The 23051-nt window shown below is 36.8% G+C and overlaps 1 protein-coding gene across 2 annotated transcripts in view; it reads right to left on the bottom strand.

The window, feature by feature from the left end:
• Window positions 1–2356: 2356 nt before the first annotated feature.
• The window catches only part of LOC132546307 (bombesin receptor subtype-3-like), a 29393-nt gene continuing 8698 nt past the window's right edge, over window positions 2357–23051 (bottom strand). The window contains exons 1-3 of one of the 2 annotated variants that reach the window (XM_060210044.1): window positions 19257–19340; window positions 16552–16635; window positions 2357–4124 (exon numbers count right to left, since the gene is read on the bottom strand). In XM_060210044.1, coding sequence (XP_060066027.1) covers window positions 2610–4004 — 1395 coding nt within the window. In that variant the 5' untranslated portion in view covers window positions 4005–4124; window positions 16552–16635; window positions 19257–19340 and the 3' untranslated portion in view covers window positions 2357–2609. Of the gene's footprint in view, window positions 4125–16551; window positions 16636–19256; window positions 19341–23051 lie in introns of those variants that run through there. The other variant, XM_060210035.1, reaches the window with a different exon arrangement.

Below are 23051 nucleotides of genomic sequence, written 5' to 3'. Positions count from 1 at the left end.
CAATTTGCTAAGTAAGAGGCTCATAGGGGCCTGTATCGCTCACCTGATTTAGTTTACTGAAATTAATTAATCAAAACTAAAGGAAAAGTAGTTAAAATACAGGGGGTTAGATGGACTGCCTATACAACATGAGTTTCCTTCCCAGCAGACGAAGGATTTTAAAGAATATGCCCTATTTCCACTATTGGGCCCCACAACTCCCAACCATGGGGTCAAGACCCAAAAACATACAAAACCTCCACCCAAGCATGCCTCAGATCCAATCACAGATTTCTTAATCACACAAGATCATTGTGGAAAGGAGGGTCATTCTTACCCCAGTACAGGCAGATGTAAAGTTAACTAATAACTAAGTAAAATTAAACGTTTATGAAGACAACTTTATTTCATTGCTGTAAAATAGAGGAAACAAATTCACCAGTATATTAGTTAAAAACGATACAATTTGTCAAACCGTCAACACGTTACCAGCCATGTTGAAAACATAATTAGTTAATTAAGAAACCGGAAATACAAAGAAAGAATAACCCTGTGATATGTTGTCGGAAACCGTTTTACGACAATCTTCAGTCCCAGGTGGAAAAAGTGTTATCATTCCATCTGGGACCGAGGATGGGTCACAGTGTTATTATGCAATGACTTATGATATAACTTTTTTACAACATGACTACCCTGTTGTCACTGTATCAATGCCTATTACATCTTTTGTTATGACACATAATACTGTAATATGATATAGCGGAACTGTGATTGGCTAAAAACTTCCATAGTTTCACGACACCATGACGTCACCAAAGAGTGACGTATTTTGTAACGATCTTATAAAATGCTGATTTCACGAATGCTTGTAAGCGTGTCTAAGTTGACCATTTGTTTAGGTGTATTATAGATATATAACTGTCCCTATGTATGACTTTTAAATGTTTGCTATGATTCACTAAAGAGTGCTGAACCAGATATGGTTAAATGTTTTTCCCTTTAATTTTTCCTATTGTGAGGGTCCTCTCATCAAATATCGGCGGTGACGAGAAAAAAGAAGGTTGTTCTGAAAATGTCAGAGTGTCGAGACCATCTGACATTAACAACAAATAAGAATAAAGTTTTAGGGAGTTGAAAGATCAAAAGACATCGAAAACCAATCACAAAAATGCTTTGGAAAAGTCGAGATACCACTGAAACTGGCAACCAATAAGAATAACGCTATCAGAAATCATCCAATCAGAAAAGTCCTTTCAGGGCGCCAATTGACAAACAATAAGAACAACGATATCAGGAGTCATCCAATCAAAAAAGTCCTTTCAAGGCGCCAATTGACAATCAATAAGAAAGCTCTTGATAAATACAAGTAAAAAAGTAAACAATGTACACGTATGTTATAATCTAAAAAGCGACTACATCATATATATACAAAATGTAGATTATACAGATATACTGTCCGTACTTATAGAGTGGTTACATTCCAAAAAATCTATTTATAGCGACATTTTATTACAAGTAAACTTAAAATTATACTAGTATTAGTTTAATACTGTACACTACAACAATCAGAATAAGGCTGTTGCATTTAAATGTAAACTATTCTAAACATGTGTCTATAGTGAGGAATACATACACATATTACGATATGACATGTTTTAAAGAAGAAATTCAAACGAAGCAAGATTGATAATAATATTCTGTTTCACACTAACACAATCATTACGATTTCTCAAAAAGAAAAATTTTGATTCCGTTTAATCAAATAATTAGCCCACCATAATCTTTCCAGTCACGGTCTGGACGTCTTTATCACAACCCTTCAACCTCTGGGTCGCGGGTTCGAGGTCTACCTGGGACAGTCGCCCGTTACTGTCGGTGTTTTTTTTCTCCTGGAATTCCAGCTTTCCTCCACCACCTAATCCTGACTCTTTAAATGACCATGGCTGTTAATAGGACGTGAACCAACAATATCTAAACATATGTCCCTTTCCTACTCTTCATTTTCATTGACTTGAACAGTTTTTTTACTCTGATCAATTATCATCATCTCTTCTAGCCAATCACAAGCGACGTTACAAACGACTACACCGTGTTTTCATTGCTTAACCATATCACGTGACGTTAAAGGGTTAATCATGTGACACTGGTGGCATTAGCTCCGCGTCACTAAAATGTTTGATGTTGGTACGTTCTAATTGATAATCCGAATAACCTGTGGATGATCAGTATCAAACTTATGTTTAATTTCACAGTGGTTTTAGTGATATTCGATAGTTGTGGTTTCATGGTGTATACATTGTGACGTCACAGTATGACGTAGTAAGATAATGAAATGATCATATAAAAATCCATTCAATAAAGATAATTATGTGATTTCATACATGTCATATTGCACATTTCAAACATATAGAACTGCTCCGGACTATTCACACCACAAACTTAGACATTTCAGTAAACACCATAATTAGACTGGAAGTGACATCATTTCAACATGTGTGTTTGTGACTTAAAAAGCCGACAACAATAAAGACAACATAAAAAAAGACAGCACCATTCTAATGTTTGATTAAGGGACCAAATCTCCATAATGATTTAAAGCCAAACTCACATAAATTTTGAATTCGAGCGATTCATGTAGATCCAGTGTGTCCGCTCAGTTCAGACCTAGAAATGTCTTTTGTTTCTTTTTTCACACAACAGAAACAGCAAAGTCTCCTTAATGCTCTCAGGGCCATTTCTTTAAACTCTGTATTAAGGAACCCGTAGATGACGGGGTTACTGGCGCTGCTGATCAAAAACGACCTCAGGAAAAGCTGAAACGCTACCATGGCGGATTCGGAGAGCAAATTAGGTTCGTAATCGCTCGCCAAAGTTCGCCAGGTCACGAGGCTCAAGTAAGGGAGGAAACTCAGTACGAATGCGATGCTGATCGATAATGTAATGATAGTATATCTCTTCGTGTTTATATTCTGTGCTGTTAGTTTCTTGTCTTTCACAGAACCAGAAGATGAATTAATCTTCTTTGATGTAACCGCTCCACCAGCACTGCCTGTTGTGTCAGACGAAGGTGAAGAGGCTGTATCAAAACTGATCTTCGTTTCCACTCGTTTTCTTTCGATTTCTTCCGGAGTGGAGATGTCATCAAATTCAACAGCGCCGTCATTTTCCGTAACTTTTCGCTTTATATCGGATTCAAGGTCTGTTGGTGAAAGAGACAGTGGTCTGTTGGGGGCAAACTTATCTCCCTTGCTGTTATCTTTGTTTGGAGATGGAAGGCTGATGGACATCGTCATGGCCTCACTTTTGTTTGATTTTACTGGAGAGAGTGAACTTCTCTTGGTAGAGTAAAATCGAAAGTTTTTTAATTGAAACAATTGTCTACCAACAAGGCTATAAAGAACGACGAGAACAATGATTGAAATAATGAAAATCGGAAATAAAATAAGGTTGTATATTGTAATGTAGCTTTTGAAATCGTCATCCCGTCTTGTGGTGCAGTCGAACCCCACAAGTTCGGGGTCTTCAGTTACATTTACACGGACCACAGTGTAGAATACCAAACTCGGCCAAGATGTCAGTAAAGAAAACATGACCACAAGAACTATTATGACTTTTGCAAGTTTGATACTGATTTGTTTGTCAAAAGGCTTACAAATTTTACGATACCTGTCCACAGCAATGGCTATCAGGGTTGCGCCGGAAGCAATACTCGCAAAGTAATTTATAAAGCGGAGTGTGCGGCAAGCTTCCGGACTGTCAAATGTATAAAAATGGCAAAGTTCATAAATCTCAAACGGCATTGATATAGTACACGAAATCATATCAAAGATAGCAAGAGTGACGATGAACATGTACGATGGCGTTGTCTTTGTCCGACATCCGTAAAAATAGATGACCAACGGATTTCCTATAAAACCAATAAACATCAGGCAGGCGATGATTATAATGACCGGAAGTAATGCTCTTGTGACGTCATCGTTTAGAGCGACAAGCTTCTCGTCGAGACTCATGTTGAGAACTGCCATCTATTCCGTTTCCCTGCACTTGTTAAATTTTCTCAAATTTGTCGATTCTGAAGTAGTTACGTCTTCAGTAATGACGTCATTGGTCATCAGACCGTGACCAGGCCCACTTTAAACTGCCACCTGAAATGATAAAATATCGATCTAAACAAACAAAAATATCGGGGTGATTCAACATACACGTAGTTGGTTTGAGCACTGTGTATAACAAACTTTCTTTAGGCCTGTATGTTTGTGTCTTTAGATCGAGCAATATTTTGACACATATTTCTTGCTCTGTATCAAAATAATGTACACCCGTATCGCTCCGAAACGAAACACTAATAATGTGATAATAATAAAAATATTCCAAACATTATATATGAATTTACACTAGCCCGCCGCCATCTCATTACCGCACTATTGGACGGTCCCTGTAACTAAAAACACCTTTATTCTCTTGTTATGACAGCTGTTTTTACTAAGAAAGATGAACGGCGGTATAGATATATGGTTGTGAACAATGGTGAAGCGTGCATATTGAAATTTCAATTTATTTCAGAGTAATTTTATGCAAGGATCTTAACACAAAGGGAATTGGGCAACAGGCAAAGCCTATGAAAGCCCGCGCCTTCGTGATGTCCAGCTAAATGAAGAAATATTCGGAGGATGAAAAAAGATGGTGGTTCTGATTCACAATATCCTCGTTGAGTTTGGTGACAAGATCTTCCCAAAGACTATCGGCATAACTATAGGAACTGAGTCTGTCCCTCTGTTGACTGACATATTTTTGTTTTCATACAAGGCTGAATTTATCTATTATTATCAAAGCAGGTGACAATGACCTTGAAAAGTTGTTTAATTTCTTTTTCAGTAATATCTTTGTCTTTAAATAACAAGAAATTTATTGACCACGTCCATTGTGTATACCCACCAGACTATGAAATCAAAGACACGACAGACTCTTCCACGTTAGCCGTTTGTCTCGATCTTTTGCTACAACGAAACCAAAATGGACAGCTTTCCACTAAGCTGTATGATAAACCTGATGATTTCAATTTCCCTATTTAGATAGTGTATAGCAACATACCTGTATCCTCAACATATGGTGTTTACATGTCCCAATTAAATCGGCATTCAAGGGCACGTACCCATTATCACGATTTTCATGCAAGAAGTCGTCAACGGACGGACAAACTCGAAATACAGAGGTTCAAAATGTGCAGGTTGACGAAAGGAAGTTTTACGGGTCGTTATGGTGATCTCATAGAGAAATATTTTTTTTGCGTGTGTGATATGAAGTTGTACGTGTTTTATACTTATCATTTTACCTGTTGGGTCATTTCTCGCTTACCTGGTTTTTATATGAGAACGTATTGTGTTATTGCTTCTTCTTGCAAATTCCTCATAAGATTGGTTTAATGAGATTTGTAATTATAACGATTATGATTAAATTCAGAAAGCACTTTATTGTTAAAACATTTTCCAATGTACTATATTTACATAAAAAAAGAGAAGTAAGTGGAGTTAGCCTACCTCTAACTTCCAACAGATCAGTGCCTAATTGATAAACTAACACTCTGACAGAGGGCTGTATCTACACCATGTAGTTCTCGCGCTTGTGGATTTTGTGATATCCCCGAGTTCCCCAGATAGAGTACGCGGATTCTAAATTGAAGAATAAATTACTGTAATTATATTAATATCTTTCTTTCCTCGAGGATACGGATTTAACCGAGTCGGGATAAAAGGGTCAGAACTCATATCTCGGCCAATTTAATTTGTCTTCCAAGATATTCCCTCCGGACATATGTTTAAAAGTGTAGAGATAACACTGTTTATGATTGGCCATCAATGAAATTCTGGCTAATTTTATGCAGTTGAAGGTTTGGAAAACAGTACGATTTGATTATCCGTAATATTGATTTTTTTCTCGGGGAAAAAGGAGATATTCATGGGAATTTTTTTATGAGTCAGATATTTTCAATGACTAAATGCAGGCATTTTTCTGTCGCTCTCGGCTGCAAATGAGTATTCCAAAATACATTTCGATGGAATAATTTTGGAGAAGAATATTGCACTTTAACAATTTCAGATGACCCACCGATATAGAAGACAGCGGTAAATGACCTTTGACCGTGTTTTTTTAGGGTACATTTTGTGGTTCCAATCATATAAGTGCATTTTTGCATGGCCCCTTGCTTACAAATGTATATTACAAAATGTTATTTCAGTGGTATTCTTTTGAAAGAAAATTGCATTTTAATCATTGTTGGTTACCAGCGAACATAAAGCATAAAGTGAAATGACATTTTTGTATAGCTCTTGATCTGACATTGTTAATTAAAGAGTTTCATTTCAGTAGAATTTTGATGGATGGTCACTGTGATTATCCTTTTGTTGACATTGTTCTCACTTGAGAACGTGACATTATTTACTTAATTGACGGACATTTACGTGGCGGGTGTTGTCAATGAAACGGATCTTGTGGTTTAATCCTCTGGGGGTAATTTTGTGTGACTTTTGGCACGTCAATGTATATTAAAAAAAGTTTTATTCTAATAGACAAATTTTCGGGAGAAATATTTCATTTTTTTCCATCGAAAATCCATATCCATTCTAAAGTTTAATTTCCATGTGATTTTTTGAAGACCCACCATGTATATTCTACATTTATCCTCTATAACTATATAACTATATCACACCATGTCGGTTATATCCTTAATACAAATTACAGGTGACATTGGTTAGCATGTATCCATATCAATGTTATAAAAGTGAGTGCCACAGGTATGTGACTGACGCATAAAATAGATGTAGGATTAATTTTTTGCTCTTGTCAAACACAATTGTACTTTTATATACACGTATACAATGTCACTACCACTGAAGACAATTAAATGTTCGCACGAGATAAAGTAATTAATCATCATGTTTGTTTTATATATGTATATATATATATATGTCTGAAGTTAATAACATTTACGTCAGAAAACACATTATGTTGTAATATGTGTATTGACTAATGAAATAACCGGGCTGAGTATAGTTAGCTTTACGTCTCGTTCAAACTTTATTTTAAACCCCTAATTAAAATGATTTTTTCAAATTAATCAGATTAAAAGTAAAACAGTATTATAACACAAGAGCAATGGACGTAGAGAGAATGTTATCTTAGAAATGAAATAGATTTGTATGGTTTAATGTGAGTGAAGTCAACCACATACACATTTGATATAATGGTCAGGTTTAATCGCTAAACGAGCTGTACTCATTTCTATGCTATGTTATTAATGTTTTCTTTCGGTTTTAATCATAGATTTTGTAACGATTCGTATGTTTTTTTTCTCTCTTTTTAAGGGGTTTATAAATAAAGGACTTCGTCCAGATACTAAGGGGTCTATAGATAAAGGACTTTATCCAGATTCTAAGGGGTCTATAGATAAAGGACTTTATCCAGATTCTAAGGGGTCTGTAGATAGAAGACTTTACCCATATTCTAAAACAATCAGATTAAATTCTGGTATTGAACGACAACCAAAAGTTTTTTTCTCAAAGAATTGCTTTTCTATTCAAATTATTTAAATAGATTCAATAACCGTTGAAAGTTTAAAATTCCGTACTTGAATAGGGATTGTAAGTTACACGTGTACTAGGACAGCCTTGATACTACATCATTTTAAGGGATCTGAGACTAAGTGTGTAACTATTAAGCAATTGTGATTACAACACTTTAACAACAAAAGTATGACAGTTTCCGCCATATGTTGAAACGGAGTGAAAACCGAGCTTCGCATCTCATTGAGATGTATTAGGTTTTGTTGTCACTTACACAATCTACTTCATGGCAAGGATGGGCAGACTGCAGTCGTCCATTACTATCACATTTATTGTAATTTTATCAATGGAATGCAATGATGCATATAAAAAAGTGCATCAGCCAATCAAATTCAAATATGTTGATGGTGTCATAGACAGGTACCAGATGTGTCGGAACAACACGGAACTCCCTGGCGACAAATAATAACAAATACTTTTTAATATTAAACACTTACTAACAGGTGTCCTCAAGACTTTTCTAACAGTGTTACCATTGGTATTGGTTAACCAAAGCTGGTAAAATACAGTTAGTCAATGACTTACGGTAAGCAAAACAACTACATATCAAATGTCAATTCCAAATTCCTATTCAACACTAAGAAAAAAAAAATAGTTTTAACTGAAACGTTCTTGAAATTATCTAAGTTCAAGGCCCATAATTCTAGAAAAAATTAATCGACCGGAACTAGATACAAACTTAAGCTACATCTTATCATAATGCATCTCCACATAAATTTCTTGAAATGTTGTTAAAGGGCCATCACTCTAGAAAAATAAATTGACTGAAACCAAATTAATACTTGATATGTCTCGTGTTTCAACAACATGATGAATGTCAGTACTATATAGCCTTCCAGTAAAGTGAGAATGAGACCAGACGATGACAGAACAGTAAAGAGAGAATGAGACCAGACGATGACGGAACAGTAAAGAGAGAATGAGACCAGACGATGACGGAACAGTAAAGTGAGAATGAGACCCGACGATGACGGAACAGTAAAGAGAGAATGAGACAATACAGACGATGACGGATGACAATAGTAAAGAGAGAATGAGACCAGACGATGACGGAACAGTAAAGTGAGAATGAGACCAGACGATGACGGAACAGTAAAGAGAGAATGAGACCAGACGATGACGGAACAGTAAAGAGAGAATGAGACCAGACGATGACGGAACAGTAAAGTGAGAATGCGACCAAACGATGACGGAACAGTAAAGAGAGAATGAGACCAGACGATGACGGAACAGTAAAGTGAGAATGAGACCAGACGATGACGGAAAAGTAAAGAGAGAATGAGACCAGACGATGACGGAACAGTAAAGAGAGAATGAGACCAGGCGATGACGGAATAGTAAAGTGAGAATGAGACCAGACGATGACGGAACAGTAAAGTGAGAATGAGACCAGGCGATGACGGAATAGTAAAGTGAGAATGACACCAGACGATGACGGAATAGTAAAGTGAGAATGAGACCAGACGATGACAGAATGAGAATCAGGGACTATAATCGATATACGTCACGGTTGTTTTATGTCAGGCATAAGAATTCAAACGATAAATTCTCCATATCAATGCTCCATTATCTAAACCCTCTGTGTTTCTGTTATTTTAGAAGATTTATTTGATTCCCTTCAAGAGCCACACTACAGCATTGCCTTAAAACATGGATTAATAATAAAAACAAACTGACGGAGCATAGACATTTCTTAACCAGCAGAACTTTGTATCGCAAATTATTGATATTATCATACCTGGAACTTTACAATTTTATTTGTAAAAGAATAAAATATATACATATTTTAGCATTGAGTCTTCGACAAACTCTCATCTTTCCGTATACCCAATGTAGTTCCGGGTTTTACCCACGGAATATTGCTTCCGGTTATTCTTAATTTTCGGAAAATCCCATACGGCACGGAAAGTAACTATATTCAGTCTCTGTCTATGTACGTACATTGTGCGTATACAACACCAAAAAGTTACGGTTTAATAAATATCCTTTTAAACTTAAATTTACAATACGGGATTTTGAAAGGATATTGCATATGCATTTACAAGTTTCTACTTTAAACTGACTAAATTGCTGAAGAAACAGATTTAACAAACATAAAACACGAGATTCAGGACAAACCAATTACTTTCCTACGAATTTTATTTTTCCTGTGAACAACATGCTTTGCTAACGCAGTGGATGTTTTTTGCTTTAAATGTATTAGTCACTCAGCTTGCCTATCATATTTCCCCACCTTACAAGTCCTATCACTACAAATTCAATGCTTTAGATGATAAAATGAAACAAAAACTTGTCTAAACGGGCTTAGAACTTGATCTGTCGGCTTCATATTAACTACCAAAAATACACTGTATCTTATTCACACTGACCTTGGTGATGGGAGTTTTGACCTGGGATGCGAGTGTCTATTACCTCGTCTTACATCACAACTGGTGTAGAATATCCTCCCATAAACCCTTACATCATATTTCTCCCTCGTGGTATATACAACACATACCTCTATCGGCTATATATTGCTGTACCACGTAAGGAAATACTGCTACATGATTATTACGACGCTACAGAACAGACCTGCTTTCATATTTTTCTTTCTATATGCAGTCTTTAGAATGTCACAATCATATCAAGTTTTGGCCTCTTTCCATATTGCATTAATACCTACATGAATGACAGATATAGTTATTCAAAACGTTATACGCTTTTATCAATAAAAATTTAGTCCGTTTACTTGTACCTTCTTTTAGCGGGTTATGGCTAGAGATGTCAGCTGTAAAGAACATAAGATCCGAAAGGATCTATTTGTGAATAAAGGTGCCCCACCCATCCAACCCTCCTATTAAACTTACAAGGTCTTTCCCTTAGGTAACGGAATGGTGTACAGTTACAGAAAGGAATTGGCATGTAGCAATAGTAGTTCCAGGTCAAGATTAAGACGTAAAGGGCTCGGAAGGTGTATATAGATAGGTATGACTGGAGGTGGAGGTGTATATAGATAGGTATGGCTAGAGGTGTATATAGATAGGTATGACTGGAGGTGTATATTGATAGGTATGGCTGGAGGTGGAGGTGTATATAGATAGGTATGGCTGGAGGTGTATATTGATAGGTATGTCTGGAGGTGGAGGTGTATATAGATAGGTATGACTGGAGGTGTATATTGATAGGTATGTCTGGAGGTGGAGGTGTATATAGATAGGTATGACTGGAGGTGTATATTGATAGGTATGACTGGAGGTGTATATAGATAGGTATGGCTGGAGGTGTATATAGATAGGTATGGCTGGAGGTGTATATAGATAGGTATGACTGGAGGTGTATATTGATAGGTATGACTGGAGGTGGAGGTGTATATAGATAGGTATGACTGGAGGTGTATATAGATAGGTATGACTGGAGGTGTATATAGATAGGTATGACTGGAGGTGTATATTGATAGGTATGGCTGGAGGTGTATATAGATAGGTATGACTGGAGGTGTATATTGATAGGTATGACTGGAGGTGTATATTGATAGGTATGGCTGGAGGTGTATATAGATAGGTATGGCTGGAGGTGTATATAGATAGGTATGACTGGAGGTGTATATAGATAGGTATGACTGGAGGTGTATATTGATAGGTATGTCTGGAGGTGGAGGTGTATATAGATAGGTATGGCTGGAGGTGTATATTGATAGGTATGTCTGGAGGTGGAGGTGTATATAGATAGGTATGACTGGAGGTGTATATTGATAGGTATGACTGGAGGTGGAGGTGTATATAGATAGGTATGACTGGAGGTGTATATAGATAGGTATGACTGGAGGTGTATATAGATAGGTATGACTGGAGGTGTATATTGATAGGTATGGCTGGAGGTGTATATAGATAGGTATGACTGGAGGTGTATATTGATAGGTATGACTGGAGGTGTATATTGATAGGTATGGCTGGAGGTGTATATAGATAGGTATGGCTGGAGGTGTATATAGATAGGTATGACTGGAGGTGTATATTGATAGGTATGGCTGGAGGTGTATATAGATAGGTATGACTGGAGGTGTATATTGATAGGTATGTCTGGAGGTGGAGGTGTATATAGATAGGTATGGCTGGAGGTGTATATTGATAGGTATGTCTGGAGGTGGAGGTGTATATAGATAGGTATGACTGGAGGTGTATATTGATAGGTATGACTGGAGGTGTATATAGATAGGTATGACTGGAGGTGTATATAGATAGGTATGTCTGGAGGTGGAGGTGTATATAGATAGGTATGGCTGGAGGTGTATATTGATAGGTATGTCTGGAGGTGGAGGTGTATATAGATAGGTATGACTGGAGGTGTATATTGATAGGTATGACTGGAGGTGTATATTGATAGGTATGACTGGAGGTGTATATTGATAGGTATGGCTGGAGGTGTATATTGATAGGTATGGCTGGAGGTGGAGGTGTATATAAATAGGTATGACTGGAGGTGTATATTGATAGGTATGGCTGGAGGTGGAGGTGTATATAGATAGGTATGACTGGAGGTGTATATAGATAGGTATGGCTGGAGGTGTATATTGATAGGTATGGCTGGAGGTGGAGGTGTATATAGATAGGTATGACTGGAGGTGTATATAGATAGGTATGACTGGAGGTGTATATTGATAGGTATGGCTGGAGGTGGAGGTGTATATAGATAGGTATGGCTGGAGGTGTATATTGATAGGTATGTCTGGAGGTGGAGGTGTATATAGATAGGTATGACTGGAGGTGTATATTGATAGGTATGTCTGGAGGTGGAGGTGTATATAGATAGGTATGACTGGAGGTGTATATTGATAGGTATGACTGGAGGTGTATATAGATAGGTATGGCTGGAGGTGTATATAGATAGGTATGGCTGGAGGTGTATATAGATAGGTATGACTGGAGGTGTATATTGATAGGTATGACTGGAGGTGGAGGTGTATATAGATAGGTATGACTGGAGGTGTATATAGATAGGTATGACTGGAGGTGTATATAGATAGGTATGACTGGAGGTGTATATTGATAGGTATGGCTGGAGGTGTATATAGATAGGTATGACTGGAGGTGTATATTGATAGGTATGACTGGAGGTGTATATTGATAGGTATGGCTGGAGGTGTATATAGATAGGTATGGCTGGAGGTGTATATAGATAGGTATGACTGGAGGTGTATATAGATAGGTATGACTGGAGGTGTATATTGATAGGTATGGCTGGAGGTGTATATAGATAGGTATGACTGGAGGTGTATATTGATAGGTATGTCTGGAGGTGGAGGTGTATATAGATAGGTATGGCTGGAGGTGTATATTGATAGGTATGTCTGGAGGTGGAGGTGTATATAGATAGGTATGACTGGAGGTGTATATTGATAGGTATGACTGGAGGTGGAGGTGTATATAGATAGGTATGACTGGAGGTGTATATAGATAGGTATGACTGGAGGTGTATATAGATAGGTATGACTGGAGGTGTATATTGATAGGTATGGCTGGAGGTGTATATAGATAGGTATGACTGGAGGTGTATATTGATAGGTATGACTGGAGGTGTATATTGATAGGTATGGCTGGAGGTGTATATAGATAGGTATGGCTGGAGGTGTATATAGATAGGTATGACTGGAGGTGTATATTGATAGGTATGGCTGGAGGTGTATATAGATAGGTATGACTGGAGGTGTATATTGATAGGTATGTCTGGAGGTGGAGGTGTATATAAATAGGTATGGCTGGAGGTGTATATTGATAGGTATGTCTGGAGGTGGAGGTGTATATAGATAGGTATGACTGGAGGTGTATATTGATAGGTATGACTGGAGGTGTATATAGATAGGTATGACTGGAGGTGTATATAGATAGGTATGTCTGGAGGTGGAGGTGTATATAGATAGGTATGGCTGGAGGTGTATATTGATAGGTATGTCTGGAGGTGGAGGTGTATATAGATAGGTATGACTGGAGGTGTATATTGATAGGTATGACTGGAGGTGTATATTGATAGGTATGACTGGAGGTGTATATTGATAGGTATGGCTGGAGGTGTATATTGATAGGTATGGCTGGAGGTGGAGGTGTATATAAATAGGTATGACTGGAGGTGTATATTGATAGGTATGGCTGGAGGTGGAGGTGTATATAGATAGGTATGACTGGAGGTGTATATAGATAGGTATGGCTGGAGGTGTATATTGATAGGTATGGCTGGAGGTGGAGGTGTATATAGATAGGTATGACTGGAGGTGTATATAGATAGGTATGACTGGAGGTGTATATTGATAGGTATGACTGGAGGTGTATATTGATAGGTATGGCTGGAGGTGTATATTGATAGGTATGGCTGGAGGTGGAGGTGTATATAGATAGGTATGACTGGAGGTGTATATTGATAGGTATGGCTGGAGGTGGAGGTGTATATAGATAGGTATGACTGGAGGTGTATATAGATAGGTATGGCTGGAGGTGTATATTGATAGGTATGGCTGGAGGTGGAGGTGTATATAGATAGGTATGACTGGAGGTGTATATAGATAGGTATGACTGGAGGTGTATATAGATAGGTATGGCTGGAGGTGTATATAGATAGGTATGACTGGAGGTGTATATTGATAGGTATGGCTGGAGGTGTATATAGATAGGTATGACTGGAGGTGTATATTGATAGGTATGACTGGAGGTGTATATTGATAGGTATGGCTGGAGGTGTATATAGATAGGTATGGCTGGAGGTGTATATGGATAGGTATGACTGCAGGTGTATATAGATAGGTATGGCTGGAGGTGTATATAGATAGGTATGACTGGAGGTGTATATTGATAGGTATGTCTGGAGGTGGAGGTGTATATAGATAGGTATGGCTGGAGGTGTATATTGATAGGTATGTCTGGAGGTGGAGGTGTATATAGATAGGTATGACTGGAGGTGTATATTGATAGGTATGACTGGAGGTGTATATAGATAGGTATGACTGGAGGTGTATATTGATAGGTATGGCTGGAGGTGTATATTGATAGGTATGGCTGGAGGTGGAGGTGTATATAGATAGGTATGACTGGAGGTGTATATTGATAGGTATGGCTGGAGGTGGAGGTGTATATAGATAGGTGTGACTGGAGGTGTATATTGATAGGTATGACTGGAGGTGTATATTGATAGGTATGACTGGAGGTGTATATAGATAGGTATGACTGGAGGTGTATATAGATAGGTGTGACTGGAGGTGTATATTGATAGGTATGGCTGGAGGTGTATATTGATAGGTATGGCTGGAGGTGGAGGTGTATATAGATAGGTATGACTGGAGGTGTATATTGATAGGTATGACTGGAGGTGTATATTGATAGGTATGGCTGGAGGTGTATATTGATAGGTATGGCTGGAGGTGTATATTGATAGGTATGACTGGAGGTGTATATAGATAGGTATGACTGGAGGTGTATATAGATAGGTGTGACTGGAGGTGTATATTGATAGGTATGGCTGGAGGTGTATATTGATAGGTATGGCTGGAGGTGGAGGTGTATATAGATAGGTATGACTGGAGGTGTATATTGATAGGTATGACTGGAGGTGTATATTGATAGGTATGACTGGAGGTGGAGGTGTATATTGATAGGTATGACTGGAGGTGTATATAGATATGTATGACTGGAGGTGTATATTGATAGGTATGGCTGGAGGTGGAGGTGTATATAGATAGGTATGACTGGAGGTGGAGGTGTATATAGATAGGTATGACTGGAGGTGTATATAGATAGGTATGACTGGAGGTGGAGGTGTATATAGATAAGTATGACTGGAGGTGGAGGTGTATATAGATAGGTATGACTGGAGGTGTATATTGATAGGTATGACTGGAGGTGTATATAGATAGGTATGACTGGAGGTGTATATAGATAGGTATGACTGGAGGTGTATATTGATAGGTATGACTGGAGGTGTATATAGATAGGTATGACTGGAGGTGTATATAGATAGGTATGACTGGAGGTGGAGGTGTATATAGATAGGTATGACTGGAGGTGTATATTGATAGGTATGTCTGGAGGTGGAGGTGTATATAGATAGGTATGACTGGAGGTGTATATTGATAGGTATGTCTGGAGGTGTATATAGATAGGTATGACTGGAGGTGTATATAGATAGGTATGACTGGAGGTGTATATAGATAGGTATGACTGGAGGTGTATATAGATAGGTATGACTGGAGGTGGAGGTGTATATAGATAGGTATGACTGGAGGTGTATATTGATAGGTATGTCTGGAGGTGGAGGTGTATATAGATAGGTATGACTGGAGGTGTATATTGATAGGTATGTCTGGAGGTGGAAGTGTATATAGATAGGTATGACTGGAGGTGTATATTGATAGGTATGGCTGGAGGTGTATATAGATAGGTATGACTGGAGGTGTATATTGATAGGTATGACTGGAGGTGGAGGTGTATATAGATAGGTATGGCTGGAGGTGTATATTGATAGGTATGGCTGGAGGTGGAGGTGTATATAGATAGGTATGACTGGATGTGTATATTGATAGGTATGACTGGAGGTGTATATAGATAGGTATGACTGGAGGTGTATATAGATAGGTATGACTGGAGGTGTATATTGATAGGTATGGCTGGGGACCAAACAGTTAGTGAAAAGCTCTTGAAGGAGATAAAGAGTGGATTGAAAAGGGATAAAATGGTTTTGAATGCGATATAGAGAGAGAATGGAGAGTTGACGGCAGAGCGATACTGACATCAGGAGACGGAAGAGAATAATGGACATGAAAGAGTATGGTGATATAATATTTAGGGTATAGTAAGGGTATTGTCAAGTATGGCGAGGTTTCCAATGGTGTGTAGAGATCTATACTACAATACAATGATATAAATATCTAACAGACACGAAATATTTAAAAAAGGGAAACAAAAAAATGTATAGTTGTCAGCAAAATACTTACCTCTTAAGTATTTTATAACATGACGGCAATTCTAACATCTGTGTCTATATCGTGTCTTCCCAACATTCCTCGTACATTGTCCATCTGAAAAGTAGAGAAAAAAACGACGATTATTATACGGTTCAGTTTAAAGATGTTTTGAATAAGAAAAGTGAGTTCATGAGTTTTTAGTATACGAAAATTAATAGAGCGCGCACAAATTCTATCAAATAATTGCTCTTGGTAAATATTCATGAATGCGTTCCGCGTCACAAAAACATTGACTTACGAGACGTAATGGGGCAATATACGACAGTTTCTTTTATCACACTACGGTACACAATACACAAAACAAATATTTTATAGACATATTTCAATTAGTAAGCAACATTAGATATACACAGATGTTCGAAGAAAACCTCGATCAGAATTACACAAATATATTGTTGGAGTAAGCAAAACATATTCTAGGTGACAAAACCAATAAGGATATATATATATATATATATCTAAAAATAGTATAAAACTCAAGAACACCTTATTTTATATTATTTTTCAGGACAGTGTCTTAATTGACTCAATCTGCAGTCATGATTATAAACTTAGAGGTAGAATGAAGAATTCCGACATTTTCTTTCTGTGATTTTTTTAACCGGTCCTGACTACTCTACTAATGAATATTCGGCGATGACCCGGATATTACACCCAGTATCATAAAATAATTGTAAATTACATTGTCAACAAATATGTTAACATGAATACGACGTAACTAATAAACTTATATATCCAAGTCAGACTTAAGTACTTTAAAATCAGACATTTCCATGGGGCTCAAATTTCGTTGTTTTCCAAACATATATATTTCCGTTGGCAATTAATATCGTGGATAGGTCTTGATCAGAAAATCAACAGGTACTGTAACCAATGTAAACATTTATCTGTTTATCATTTCCTGGATGCATAAAGTCGTGGAGTTCGAGTATCCATGAATTAAATGAAAGTTGATCATTTACAAAAATAGATAATTTTACAGTACTTAACAGCCATAACTGTCCACTTACACCGTTACACGGAGTGATTTGATCCTTTTTTTTCGGTTTGTGGTTTAATTTTGAAACGAGATCAAGAATGGAACACTTCACACATTACGAAATCAAATTAACACTGCTTGATAAATTGATTAAAATTAAATATTATTAACACTATGAATTATGTGTCATACGCCAATTACAATCGAATTAATTAAAATACGTCAATCACAATAAAATTAATTAAAAACTGGGTTTATATTACCAGGAAGTCATTAGTGGCAGAAGATATATACTAATAATACGGCTGCGATGCTTTGTTAGAAAAATCAAATTCCTGGCCTTTATGTAATCCAACCTCAGCTCTTGACGAGGTTATCTCCCGTGATAATTCAAATCCCTCCCAGCTGGTTTAATAGGAAAATACGGTCTGGTTATATATATATCTGTATATTCGGCGGAGTAATGGACAAAGTTATCACGTATAAATCAATATCAAGTGTAGATCGATATCAAGTGGAGATCGATATCAAGTGTAGATCGATATCACGTGTAAATCGATATCACGTATAGATCGATATCAAGTGTAGATCGATATTAAGCGGAGATCGATATCAAGTGGAGATCGATATCAAGTGTAGATCGATATCAAGTGTAGATCGATATCAAGTGTAGTGTTTACGTGTACCTCTACTCCCATCGATATTCCGATAAAACGGTACAATAAGAAATAAGAACATTTTGTAGTAGAAGAACTTGATTAAAATTGGCGTCAACTAGCTCTTAATTATGTCACACTTCTAATTATTAAACTTATTGTTTATTTCTCCCCCTAGTCTATCACATGTAAAACGCCATATGACCTTGACCTTATTTTAACGATCTTTAATTTCACGGTTCAGCTGGGGCTAGTAAGTTACGTATCATGTCAGCAGTCCATGATAAGCAAGATCAAGTTGCACTAAATTCAAACAATTAGATTAACTTTAATGACGTCACAAGCGACGATGATATGGACGAAGTAGAGAAAGCTTTCCTTTGTTCATTTGTATTCTGAATATTTTTTTGAAAGATTTTATTTCCTACGCTTTTCTAAAGAAAGTTTGCACCGCCTTTATATTTCTGAAAAGTCCACACTGTGGCCTTAATATATTAAGAGGAAAACAGTAGTGGTACACATGCCGCCGCAGTCAGTGATGAGTAATATGGTGCAGGCATTATATCAATCTCTACTTTTACGGTTGGTAAGTGGCAATTCAAAGTAAGTTATCATTTTACCTCACTAAATATTGGTAATTTGTTTGTTTATTTCTTGTCTAGCTTTTTTTAAACGAAATAAACACAATGGGGACGTGTAACCCTGAGATAATTTTTTTCGTGTCTAATAATATTTTATTATTCTCAGAACCTTACAACCGATACGGATAATTGATTAAAGTTCCATACACCTGAAAGATCACGGTACAGAGAGATAAAGCCAGAGTTATGAGAGACTACCTATAACAACACCACATTAAGATAACTATAGTATTTTTCTATAAAATAAGTCCTAAGACACGACAGAACTGTTTAAACATATAATGAAAGACAGGCCGAAATAGTTATTCGAAAACAGTGTTTAAAAAGTAATTTTTTTCTGAATTGGCTTATGCACTACAATTATAATTTCTTCGCATGACAGAACAAAAAGTAGCTTACCTTCATTAGTGTGAGCGTGACATTGTATCATTATCAATCCTTACTGGGCCTGTTTACAACGGTCTACATGTGATCCTCATCTTTGACAAAATGGACAAGTTCTTTTATTATCAGTTCGGACAAATGAATGACGGTGTCGTAAGAACATAAAAGATATCTTAAACCGACGTAATATGTGAGCAAAACTTCCCTTAATTAGTAATAAAATAACAACTCGTGCTCCGAATTATAACTGTATCTCGTGTATCACCATTCTCGTGAGCACGCGACCCGGCATACGTTAAAGCACGTGTTCTATTCAAATTAGATGTCAATTAAAAACGACAAGTCAAATCCTCCATAAAATATCTCCGTTAATTACCAATTAATTACAAGTCATGTATGAGACAGATGCAGCGTCCGATGAACTGATAAGACATAGTAACAGTATTTCATTTGGGCACATTGCAATCGTATTTCATAACCGATTATTGTAACAGTATTTCATAACCGCTTATTGTAACAGTATTTTATAACCGCTTATTGTAACAGTATTTTATAACCGATTATTGTAACAGTATTTTATAACCGCTTATTGTAACAGTATTTTATAACCGCTTATTGTAACAGTATTTCATAACCGCTTATTGTAACAGTATTTCATAACCGCTTATTGTAACAGTATTTTGTAACCGCTTATTGTAACAGTATTTCATAACCGCTTATTGTAACAGTATTTCATAACCGCTTATTGTAACAGTATTTCCTAACCGCTTATTGTAACAGTATTTTATAACCGCTTATTGTAACAGTATTTTATAACCGCTTATTGTAACAGTATTTTATAACCGCTTATTGTAACAGTATTTTATAACCGCTTATTGTAACAGTATTTTATAACCGATTATTGTAACAGTATTTTATAACCGTTTATTGTAACAGTATTTTATAACCGATTATTGTAACAGTATTTTGTAACCGATTATTGTAACAGTATTTTATAACCGATTATTGTAACAGTATTTTGTAACCGATTATTGTAACAGTATTTTGTAACCGATTATTGTAACAGTATTTTGTAACCGATTATTGTAACAGTATTTCATAACCGCTTATTGTAACAGTATTTTGTAACCGATTATTGTAACAGTATTTCATAACCGCTTATTGTAACAGTATTTTATAACCGCTTATTGTAACAGTATTTTATAACCGCTTATTGTAACAGTATTTTATAATCGCTTATTGTAACACAAGTGTCCTATTATTTTTTTTCTATTCTATATTTATTTTTTTTCTTCTCTTTAAGCACATTAGAATGCGTAAAATCGGTTCGATAGAACAATGGAAAAGAAAAAACAGAAGGGCGAATATACAGTCTAGATTACAGTATAATACTATTTTTCTTTCTTTCTCTCTGGAAGACACAGCGAAATTTATTTACAAATTGTAATACTTATTAAACGAGAAAGTTTACTTTTGATTAAATCTAGTTAACATTTATCTAAATCACATAACCTTGTGCAGTTCACAATAAAAAAACTATATACCACGTCTGAGAGATGAAAGTAGATCTGCTTGAGAAATATAACACTACAAAAATCAAGGTATTCCGTCCCGGTTCTAAAGCTCAAATGTAGGCCTTGTAATGTACAGGCGACATGTGTTTGTGTCCACTGATAGCAGTATCAGTCGTGTCTATTCTACCATTCGTTAAAACGATTAAATATCTATATTATAAATACATGAAAGTATTAACACTGTAGGTTGTGAGTATTAACCAGGCGATCCGAGCGTTCAGTACAGAATTAACACTGTAGGTTGTGATATTAACCAAAGTATTAACAGTAGGTTGTGACAGAATTAACACTGTAGGTTGTGAGTATTAAGGAATCAGACAGAATTAACACTGTAGGTTGTGAGTATTAACCAGGCGATCAGAATTAACACTGATTACAGAATTAACACTGTAGGTTGTGAGTATTAATTAACCAGGCGATCAGTTACAGAATTAACACTGTAGGTTGTGAGTATTAACCAGGCGATCAGTTACAGAATTAACACTGTAGGTTGTGAGTATTACCCACGCGATCAGGTACAGAATTAACACTGTAGGTTGTGAGTATTAACCAGGCGATCAGTTACAGAATTAACACTGTAGGTTGTGAGTATTAACCAGGCGATCAGTTACAGAATTAACACTGTAGGTTGTGAGTATTAACCAGGCGATCAGTTACAGAATTAACACTGTAGGTTGTGAGTATTAACCAGGCGATCAGTTACAGAATTAACACTGTAGGTTGTGAGTATTAACCAGGCGATCAGTTACAGAATTAACACTGTAGGTTGTGAGTATTAACCAGGCGATCAGTTACAGAATTAACACTGTAGGTTGTGAGTATTAACCAGGCGATCAGTTACAGAATTAACACTGTAGGTTGTGAGTATTAACCAGGCGATCAGTTACAGAATTAACACTGTAGGTTGTGAGTATTAACCAGGCGATCAGTTACAGAATTAACACTGTAGGTTGTGAGTATTAACCAGGCGATCAGTTACAGAATTAACACTGTAGGTTGTGAGTATTAACCAGGCGATCAGTTACAGAATTAACACTGTAGGTTGTGAGTATTAACCAGGCGATCAGTTACAGAATTAACACTGTAGGTTGTGAGTATTAACCAGGCGATCAGTTACAGAATTAACACTGTAGGTTGTGAGTATTAACCAGGCGATCAGAATTAACACTGTAGGTTGTGAGTATTAACCAGGCGATCACAGAATTAACACTGTAGGTTGTGAGTATTAACCAGGCGATCAGTTACAGAATTAACACTGTAGGTTGTGAGTATTAACCAGGCGATCAGTTACAGAATTAACACTGTAGGTTGTGAGTATTAACCAGGCGATCAGTTACAGAATTAACACTGTAGGTTGTGAGTATTAACCAGGCGATCAGTTACAGAATTAACACTGTAGGTTGTGAGTATTAACCAGGCGATCAGTTACAGAATTAACACTGTAGGTTGTGAGTATTAACCAGGCGATCAGTTACAGAATTAACACTGTAGGTTGTGAGTATTACCCAGGCGATCAGTTACAGAATTAACACTGTAGGTTGTGAGTATTACCCAGGCGATCAGTTACAGAATTAACACTGTAGGTTGTGAGTATTAATTAACCAGGAGATCAGTTACAGAATTAACACTGTAGGTTGTGAGTATTAACCAGGCGATCAGTTACAGAATTAACACTGTAGGTTGTGAGTATTAACCAGGCGATCAGTTACAGAATTAACACTGTAGGTTGTGAGTATTAACCAGGCGATCAGTTACAGAATTAACACTGTAGGTTGTGAGTATTAACCAGGCGATCAGTTACAGAATTAACACTGTAGGTTGTGAGTATTAACCAGGCGATCAGTTACAGAATTAACACTGTAGGTTGTGAGTATTAACCAGGCGATCAGTTACAGAATTAACACTGTAGGTTGTGAGTATTAACCAGGCGATCAGTTACAGAATTAACACTGTAGGTTGTGAGTATTAACCAGGCGATCAGTTACAGAATTAACACTGTAGGTTGTGAGTATTAACCAGGCGATCAGTTACAGAATTAACACTGTAGGTTGTGAGTATTAACCAGGCGATCAGGTACAGAATTAACACTGTAGGTTGTGAGTATTAACCAGGCGATCAGTTACAGAATTAACACTGTAGGTTGTGAGTATTAACCAGGCGATCAGTTACAGAATTAACACTGTAGGTTGTGAGTATTAACCAGGCGATCAGGTACAGAATTAACACTGTAGGTTGT

This window comes from Ylistrum balloti, unplaced genomic scaffold, assembly GCF_031769215.1.
Source record: "Ylistrum balloti isolate Yb309-2 unplaced genomic scaffold, AGI_CSIRO_Ybal_v1 Utg369604, whole genome shotgun sequence".
NCBI classification, from domain to species: domain Eukaryota; kingdom Metazoa; phylum Mollusca; class Bivalvia; order Pectinida; family Pectinidae; genus Ylistrum; species Ylistrum balloti.
This window is presented reverse-complemented; position numbering and strand designations above follow the sequence as displayed.